This window comes from Oncorhynchus keta, chromosome 25 (assembly GCF_023373465.1).
Source record: "Oncorhynchus keta strain PuntledgeMale-10-30-2019 chromosome 25, Oket_V2, whole genome shotgun sequence".
Taxonomy (NCBI): Eukaryota; Metazoa; Chordata; class Actinopteri; order Salmoniformes; family Salmonidae; genus Oncorhynchus; species Oncorhynchus keta.
Window position 1 is genome coordinate 22,012,533 of NC_068445.1, and position 9,526 is coordinate 22,022,058.

The 9,526-nt window shown below is 44.6% G+C and overlaps 1 protein-coding gene across 1 annotated transcript; it reads right to left on the reverse strand.

Annotated features, from left to right (window-relative positions):
• Positions 1-62: 62 nt before the first annotated feature.
• Positions 63-9,096, reverse strand: cfap73 (cilia and flagella associated protein 73). Its single transcript, XM_052478882.1, has 7 exons — positions 8,949-9,096; positions 8,700-8,805; positions 8,367-8,471; positions 8,077-8,274; positions 5,077-5,298; positions 4,560-4,718; positions 63-1,100 (listed from the first exon to the last, which is right to left on the reverse strand). Exons 1-7 carry the CDS (start codon positions 9,002-9,004, stop codon positions 1,011-1,013), a joined length of 936 nt encoding a protein of 311 aa, XP_052334842.1. The 5' UTR covers positions 9,005-9,096; the 3' UTR covers positions 63-1,010.
• Between the last annotated feature and the right edge of the window lie 430 nt (positions 9,097-9,526).

Below are 9,526 nucleotides of genomic sequence, written 5' to 3' on the forward strand. Positions count from 1 at the left end.
ACCCCGTGTTTGATGTTATCTATTTTTAAGTGTTCTTAAAAGAAAAGGGAATTTTGTTAAACCATTGTTTAAAAATATTTTTTATTGAAACATGTACAGTATTGTATTAATGAATCAGTTTAAATGGAACTCAACAATTTATAGTTGTTATGCAAAATTGATCAGAATAGTAGAAAACTGGCACCATGCAATTGTTGGATACATTTGATCAAGGCTTGAGAAACACTAAACAGTTTGGCCCTCTATTGATATGTATAGTTAGTATTCCCTACAGTTGCCACTAGGTGTCAGTACTAGACTGATTGCAGAAGTAGTATTGTCATCATGCTACGTTTGCTCCACAGCAGTGGTGTAAAGTCGTTTTTAGGGGTATCTGTACTTTACTATTTATATTTTTGACAACTTTTACTCCATTACATTCCTAAAGAAAATATGTACTTTTTACTCCTATACATTTTCCCTGACACCCAAAAGTACTAGTTACATTTTGAATGCTCAGGCAGGACATCAATATGGTCCAATTCACAAACCTAACAATATAAAGCTTTGCCATCCCTACTGTCTCTGATCTGGCGGACTAAATAAACACAAATACTGTGTTTGTTTGTAAATTATGTCTGAGTGTTGAAATGTGCACCTGGCTCTCCGTAAATAAAATAAACAAGACAATTGTGCTGTCTGGTTTGCATAGTATAAGGAATTTGATATATTGCATATATAGCAATTATGACAAGTTATTTTTTCACCACTATTTAAGTACATGTACAACCATATACTTTTAGACTTTTACTCAAGTTGTTTTTTACTGTTTGACATTCACTTTTACTTATTAGTTATTATTAGTTATTAGTTATTTTCTATTAAGGTATCTTTTATGTACTTTTCCCACCACTGCTGCACAGAGTGCTGCCCATAACATTACTATCTGTGTGAAAACAATACAAGACATGGATTGAAATCTCCAATAATAAGAACTGCAGGATCCTCTGTCGAGATCATCCTCCACCTGTTCACTTCAAATTGGCTTTAGTAGTGGCATGAGAAGGGCTCTGTTTGAGGTTGTTCACCATGGCAGACTGGTCTTGGATGAAGAGCTGGATCTGGAGAGGAACACACATTTTGATTTTACTGTTAACAAATTAATATGTCTGCTACTCTAAATCACTGTGACATCAGTATCCTTCTCTAACTGTGACATCACTAACCTTCTCTAGCTGTGACATAAATGTGACATAACTGACCTTCAGCTGTGTCATCCATAGGAATAGAATGAATAGAACGGGAATCCCTTTCAAGTCAATGGTGGCATAATGGGGGGGACTGGCGGCCATTGTGAGTGTACCCATAGGAGCAAAGCAGGAAGTAAAAGCAAGAGGTGTATCCTTCAATCTGTGCTGTGCATTTTTGAATCAACTTAACTGACATTACAAAATACACACAGTGGCCAGTTTATTAGGTACACCACCCCGTTCTAGAAAACGGTTCGCTCCTACAGACAGTGAATCATGTGGCCATGACTTGCTATATAAAGCAGGCAGACAGGCATTCAGTTACAGTTCGATTGAACGTTAGAAGGGGCAAAATGAGTGACCTAGGCGACTTTTAGTGTGGTATGATCATCGGTGCCAGTCTCGTGTGTAGGGTTTACTGATAATGGTACGACAAACAAAAAACATCTAGTCAGCGGCAGTCCTGTGGGTGAAAACAGCTTGTTGATGAGAGGTCGAAGGAGAATAGCAAGAATCTTGCAAGCTAAATGGGTGGGTAACAAACACACAAATAACTGCGCAGTACAACAGTGGTGTGCAGGACAGCACCTTGGAACACACAACTCGTCAGTCCTTGTCACGGTTGGGCTGTTGCAACAAACAACCACACCGGGTTCTACTCCTATCAGCTAAAAGAAGCTGCTCCAGGGGGCACGTTATCACCATCACTGGACAATTGAGGAGTGGAAAAACATTGTCTGGTCCAATGAATCCTGGTTCCTGTTGGATCATGCTGATGGCAGAGTCAGGATTTGGCGATATGGCTCCATGGCCCCATCCTGCCTACTGTCAACGGTACAGGCTGTTGGCGGTGGTGTAATGGTGTGGGGAATGTTTTCCTGGCACACGTTAGGTCCCTTGATACCAATGGAGCAATGTTTCCATGTTTCAAAGAATTCAGACTGTTCTGGAGGCGAAGTGGTTCAGACCCGGTACTTGATGGGTCTAACTAATAAATTGGCCACTGAGTGTAAATTTGATTGCATGAGCCACGTCAGTAAGTATTATTTTAATGAACATTCTACATTACTATGGAAATGATTGCATCACAATACCAGGCAGCCATTGCGAGGGTACCCATGAGTTTACCAGTCAAATTGACAAGTTTTAAGTTGTCATGTGCACTAGTACAGTGAAATGGCTTTCTTGCTTGCTCTTTCCCAACAATGCAGTAATCAATATCAGTAATACTATAATTGTTTTAAATAAAAAAGCAAAGTCGAACAAAAACACATGAAAAATAGAAATAAGAAGAACATGAGCGTTAGTTCCCTGCATATTGACACTTGATATTGAAAGTTCCAGGGTCAGTGCCAAAACCACATGGTTTCAATGTGTTTGAGGCCATTCCATTCGCTCCGTTAGAAGCTGTTCAGGAGCCTGTTGGTTTCAGACTTGATGTTCCGGTACCAATTGCCGTGCGGAAGCAGAGAGGACTATGGCTTGGGTCTATGGCTTGGGTCTATGGCTTGGGTGACTGGAGTCTTTCAACAACTATCTGGGCCTTCCTTTCACACTGCCTTATGTAGAGGTCCTGGATGGCAGGAAACTTGGCCCCAGTGGTGTACAAGGCTGTCTACACCACCCTCTGTAGTGCCATGCGATCGAAGGCGGTGCAGTTACCATACCAAGCAGTGATGCAGCCGGTCAGTATTCTCTCAATGGTGCAGCTGTAGAACTTTTTGAGGATCTGAGGGCCCATGCCAAATCTTTTCAACCTCCTGAGGAGGTTGAATTGCTGTTGCGCTTTCTTCTCGATTGTTTGCGTGTGTGTCGACCAAGTCCTTTGTAATTTGGTAATCAAGGAAGTTCTCGACCAGCTCCACTGCAGGTCCGTTTCCTGTAGTCCACAATCAGTTCCTTGGTCTTACTGCCTGACTTGTGAGGCATCTGTTTCTCAAACTTAACACTCTAATGTACTTGTCCTCTTGCTCAGTTGTGCACCGGGGCCTCCCACTCCTCTTTCTATTCTGGTTAGAAACAGTTTGCGCTGTTCTGTGAAGGGAGTAGTACACAGCGTTGTACAAGACCTTCAGTTTCTTGGAAATTTCTCACATGGAATAGCCTTCATTTCAGAGAACAAGAATAGACTGACAAGTATCATAAAAAAGTTTTGTTTCTGGCCATTTTGAGCCTGTAATCGAACCCACAAATGCTGATGCTCCAGATACTCCACTAGTCTAAAAAAGGCCAGTTGTATTGCTTCTTTAATCAGAACAACAGTTTTCAGCTGTGCTAACATAATTGCGAAAGGGTTTTCTATTGACAATTAGCCTTTTAAAATTATAAACTTGGATTAGCTAACACAACGTGCCATTGGAACACAGGAGTGATGGTTGCTGATAATGGGCCTCTGTACGCCTATGTCACGCTCGTCGTAATGAATGGACCATGGTGGTGGTATGCGTACATTATCCTTTAAAAAATAAACACTGAACAAAAACAACAAACTACCAACCGAAACGTGACGCTACTGGTGTGCACACAGGCAACTAACTGTAGACAAGATCCCACAAATCACAATGGGGAAATGGCTAGCTAAATATGATCCCCAATCAGAGACAACGATAAACAGCTGCCTCTGATTGGGAACCATATCAGGCCACCATAGAAATACAATTCACCTAGATGACCCACCCAAGTCACAATCACACCCCAACCAACATAGAGAATAAACAGCTTACTATGGTCAGGGCGTGACAGCCTATGTTTAAATATCTGCCGTTTCATTACATTACATTTACATTACATTTAAGTCATTTAGCAGACGCTCTTATCCAGAGCGACTTACAAATTGGTTTCCAGCTACAATAGTCATTTACAACATTAACAATGTCTACACTGTATTTCTGATCATTTTGACGGACCAAAAATGTACTTTTCTTTCAAAACAAGGACATTTCTAATTGACTCCAAACTTTTGAACGGAAGTGTAGGTATTCCTCTTTTCTAGGGGGTTGAGGTTAGTGTGGAGTGCAATTGAGATTGCACCATCCATAGATCTGTTGGAGTGGTATGCAAATTGGAGTGGGTCTAGGGTGTCTGGGATGATGGAGTTGATGTGGGTTGATGTGTATCAGGGATAGAGGTTCAAAGTATGTTCTATTCATTATATTTCTATCACTAACCTTCACTATCTGTGACATCACAAACCTCCATCTGTAACATCACAGTGACATCACAAACCTTCTCCAGCTGTGACATCACTGACCCTTTCCAGCAGTGACATCACAAACATAGTCCATCTGTGACATCACAAACCTCAATCCATGACATAATAACATCACTAACCTTCTTTAGCTGTGTCTCTGTGTCATCGATGGCCACGTCCTTTTCCTGCCCTGTGGTCCCACCCATCATGTGGTAGAGGTTAAGGGTCACCACTTTAATTTGGCCCAATAAAAGCGTCTCCTTCGCCGCTGTGGTCTGGATGTGATACCACGTGTTCTCCTGAACAAAAAACATTGTTTATATTCTGGATAGAGAGACATGGACTATAATCAATTGTAAATCAGTGACCCATCTAAAGGGATTGTCACTAGTTACCACAGCCACAAAGGCATATTGGCTATATCGTAAACATTAATGACACCAAAAAGTTGTTTTTTGGTCTTAATTTAAGGTGAGGGATAGGCATAAGGATAGTGTTGTTAAGGTTAGCGTTAGGTTTAAAATCAGATATTGAGAAGATAAATTGTAGAAACAGGTTTAGCCATAATTAGGACTTTGTGGCTGTGGTAACTAGTGACGACCCTCTCGTGACTACCCTCTAGTGACGACCCTGTGAATGCGTGATCAGGTCTGGTACCCATCTGAGAGTGTTGGAGCGTATCTGGTCCAGCTCTGTCTGTAGCTGAGACAACAGGTTATTCTTCTGCAGAATGCTGCAGCTCTGCTGCTCTGTGTGTCTCTGTAGCGCCCCCCGTTGGCCATCAGCTTGCTCCTGCACCTCACTCTCCCTCTGCCGCAGCTGCTCTTTGGTGGATAGCAGGGTGGCAAACCTCCCCAGTAGCTCCCACACATCCTCATACTGTATACACACACACACATGTACACATTATACATTTGAAGCTAGAGTTAGGGTTGAAGCTAGGGTTAGGGTTGAACCGGGATGTGGACATGAAGCTAGAATTAGGGTTGAAGCTAGGGTTAGGGTTGAACCGGGATGTGGACATGAAGCTAGAGTTAGGGTTGAAGCTAGGGTTAGGGTTGAACCGGGATGTGGACATGAAGCTAGAGTTAGGGTTGAAGCTAGGGTTAGGGTTGAACCGGGATGTGGACATGAAGCTAGAATTAGGGTTGAAGCTAGGGTTAGGTTTGAACCGGGATGTGGACATGAAGCTAGAGTTAGGGTTGAAGCTAGGGTTAGTGTTGAACCGGGATGTGGACATGAAGCTAGAATTAGGGTTGAAGCTAGGGTTAGGGTTGAACCGGGATGTGGACATGAAGCTAGAGTTAGGGTTGAAGCTAGGGTTAGGGTTGAACCGGGATGTGGACATGAAGCTAGAGTTAGGGTTGAAGCTAGGTTTAGGGTTGAACCGGGATGTGGACATGAAGCTAGAGTTAGGGTTGAAGCTAGGGTTAGGGTTGAACCGGGATGTGGACATGAAGCTAGAGTTAGGGTTGAATCTAGGGTTAGGGTTGAACCGGGATGTGGACATGAAGCTAGAGTTAGGGTTAAAGCTAGGGTTAGGGTTGAACCGGGATGTGGACATGAAGCTAGAGTTAGGGTTGAAGCTAGGGTTAGGGTTGAACCGGGATGTGGACATGAAGCTAGAGTTAGGGTTAAAGCTAGGGTTAGGGTTGAACCGGGATGTGGACATGAAGCTAGAGTTAGGGTTGAAGCTAGGGTTAGGGTTGAACCGGGATGTGGACATGAAGCTAGAGTTAGGGTTGAAGCTAGGGTTAGGGTTGAACCGGGATGTGGACATGAAGCTAGAGTTAGGGTTGAAGCTAGGGTTAGGGTTGAACCGGGATGTGGACATGAAGCTAGAGTTAGGGTTGAAGCTAGGGTTAGGGTTGAACCGGGATGTGGACATGAAGCTAGAGTTAGGGTTGAAGCTAGGGTTAGGTTTGAACCGGGATGTGGACATGAAGCTAGAGTTAGGGTTGAAGCTAGGGTTAGGGTTGAACCGGGATGTGGACATGAAGCTAGAATTAGGGTTGAAGCTAGGGTTAGGGTTGAACCGGGATGTGGACATGAAGCTAGAGTTAGGGTTGAAGCTAGGGTTAGGGTTGAACCGGGATGTGGACATGAAGCTAGAGTTAGGGTTGAAGCTAGGGTTAGGGTTGAACCGGGATGTGGACATGAAGCTAGAGTTAGGGTTAAAGCTAGGGTTAGGGTTGAACCGGGATGTGGACATGAAGCTAGAGTTAGGGTTGAAGCTAGGGTTAGGGTTGAACCGGGATGTGGACATGAAGCTAGAGTTAGGGTTAAAGCTAGGGTTAGGGTTGAACCGGGATGTGGACATGAAGCCAGAGTTAGGGTTGAAGCTAGGGTTAGGTTTGAACCGGGATGTGGACATGAAGCTAGAGTTAGGTTGAAGCTAGGGTTAGGGTTGAACCGGGATGTGGACATGAAGCTAGAATTAGGGTTGAAGCTAGGGTTAGGGTTGAACCGGGATGTGGACATGAAGCTAGAGTTAGGGTTGAAGCTAAGGGTTAGGGTTGAAACCGGGATGTGGACATGAAGCTAGAGTTAGGGTTAAAGCTAGGGTTAGGGTTGAACCGGGATGTGGACATGAAGCTAGAGTTAGGGTTAAAGCTAGGGTTAGGGTTGAACCGGGATGTGGACATGAAGCTAGAGTTAGGGTTGAAGCTAGGGTTAGGGTTGAACCGGGATGTGGACATGAAGCTAGAGTTAGGGTTGAAGCTAGGGTTAGGGTTGAACCGGGATGTGGACATGAAGCTAGAGTTAGGGTTGAAGCTAGGGTTAGGGTTGAACCGGGATGTGGACATGAAGCTAGAGTTAGGGTTGAAGCTAGGGTTAGGGTTGAAGCTAGGGTTAGGTTTGTGGTTGAGGCTAAGGGTGACGGGATGTTCAATCGGGATGTGGAGAGGTTTAGGGTTAGGGTTAGGGTTTGGGTTTGGGTTGAAGCTAGGGTTAGGTTTGTGGTTGAGGCTAAGGGTGACGGGATGTTCAATCGGGATGTGGAGAGGTTTAGGCTAAGGGTTAGGGTTTGGGTTAGGGTTGAAGCTAGGGTTAGGTTTGAACCGGGATGTGGACATGAAGCTAGAGTTAGGATTGAGGCTCGGGTTAAGGTTTCAGGTTAGGGCTGTGGTTGAGGCTATGGTTAGGGTTGTGGTTGAGGCTATGGTTAGGGTTGTGGTTGAGGCTATGGTTAGGGTTATGGTTAAACAGGGATATGGACATGAAGCTAGAGTTAGGATTGAGGCTCGGGTTAAGGTTTCAGGTTAGGGTTGTGGTTGAGGCTATGGTTAAGGTTATGGTTGAGGCTATGGCTAGGGTTGTGGTTGAGGCTATGGTTAGGGTTATGGTTGAGGCTATGGTTAGGGTTATGGTTAAACAGGGATATGGACATGGCATATGCAACATGCGTGAGCTGGTAGATTATTTGATTATAAAAATGTAACTTCCAAGAGAAAGCAAGTGCCATGATCCCACAGGAAGCACGGTATGTTTTTTACATTTAAATTCTCTGGAGTTGAGAACAGATCAGATGAACTGGGGGGGGGGGGGGGGTATATTCATGATAATACCCAGAAGAGAGGAAAGATAGAGGGGGGTTCAGTTTAGCACAGTAGTGCGAATAGGGTGTTTTTAGTGAATGCCAGCAGGCTTGGGTACCTTGGCCAGTCTGAGGACCTGTTCCAGAAAGGTCCAGTAGAAGGCACTCTTCTCCACCCTGCGCTGCAGCCTCAATCTCCAGGCCTCCAGGACAGCACACTCCTCCTTCAGTTTCTCTATCTCTCCCTCCTTCTGACGTACAGCATCCCTCTCTCTCTCTGCCTTCTTCTCACCCCGACCACGCTTTGAGTCGTTTTCCTGCAAGATGGCACATTTGATTACAATGTTTTTTCCAGAGTCTGTGTGTTTCAGTGCTTGTGTGTGTGCGTGTGTGTGTGTTAGCCACCAACTTTGAGGAATTTGTCAAATTTGAGCAGCGACTCCTTCAGTTTCTCCTCCTTCTTCTTCACCTCATCTCTCCGCCTTTGCAAACTCTCCGTCTTTAACTCAAACTCCTGTGAAACACACACACACACACACACACACACACACACACACACACACACACACACACACACACACACACACACACACACACACACACACACACACACACACACACACACACACACACACACAGGTACACACACAATATCACACACAATATCCCTAACTACGATAGTCACATTTTTGTCACAGGTTCTCATGATTATGAGTACTATAAATAAGAACGTAGCTCCTACCTCTCTGTGTGTCTGGAGCTGTTTATCCACCTCTCTGATCTCTCTCTGTTTCTCAATCATCCGTGTGGCTCCGCTCATCAGACCTCTGTCCCGCACAGGCACTTTCCTACACACATAAGCACGAAAGTATGCATGCAGAAACGCACGCACACACGCATACACACAGAACCTTCTGTGGACATCAATCTGTGTTCCTTCTCTCAACCCCACTAGCAGAGAGCATACTAACACAAATACAAACAAACTCACATTAAGAGGTGTTCCTCAAAGACAGTATGGAAATAATCCTCCAGATCCAATGCCATTATCTCTTCTGTCTCCAGGGAGTTTCTGATCTTCAGTTAGAAACTTAAGCAGCTTTCCCTTTGGATTTCTTTATACCTTGCTGTACAATCCAGTCTCTATGGCAACACATAGACAAAGCGTCTGTCGCCCCCAGTGGCAAACTACTGACATAGACGCTCCACTACTGTGTGTGTATGTGTTTGTGTGTCTGTGTCTGTGTCTGTGCCTGTGTGTGTGTGTGTGTGTGTGTGTGTGTGTGTGTGTGTGTGTGTGTGTGTGTGTGTGTGTGTGTGTGTGTGTGTGTGTGTGTGTGTGTGTGTGTGTGTTGGTGGAAGGGGGTGGGTGGATTAGCGTGCCTCTCAACTCTCCTGTTTGTAATGAGACTGGACACTGGCTCCACGTCGACCCCTAAACCTTTAACGACTCACTGGGGGGTACGTCTCTACTCCCGTTTCATGTGCGTGCGCGCCTCATTTGTGTGTGTGTGTGCGTGTGTGTGTATGTGTCTGTCTCTGTGTTTGTCTGTGCATTTGGTCCTGTGT

Bases quoted from the DNA above. Each gene is read 5' to 3' on its own strand.
- cfap73 (XM_052478882.1), bottom strand. From the start codon at position 9,004: ATGGCATTGGATCTGGAGGATTATTTCCATACTGTCTTTGAGGAACAC. The intron at 8,472-8,699 runs GTAGGAGCTACG...TGTGTTTCACAG, and splicing joins AGCTCCAGACACACAGAGAG to GAGTTTGAGTTAAAGACGGA. The intron at 8,275-8,366 runs GTTGGTGGCTAA...GCCATCTTGCAG, and splicing joins AATTTGACAAATTCCTCAAA to GAAAACGACTCAAAGCGTGG.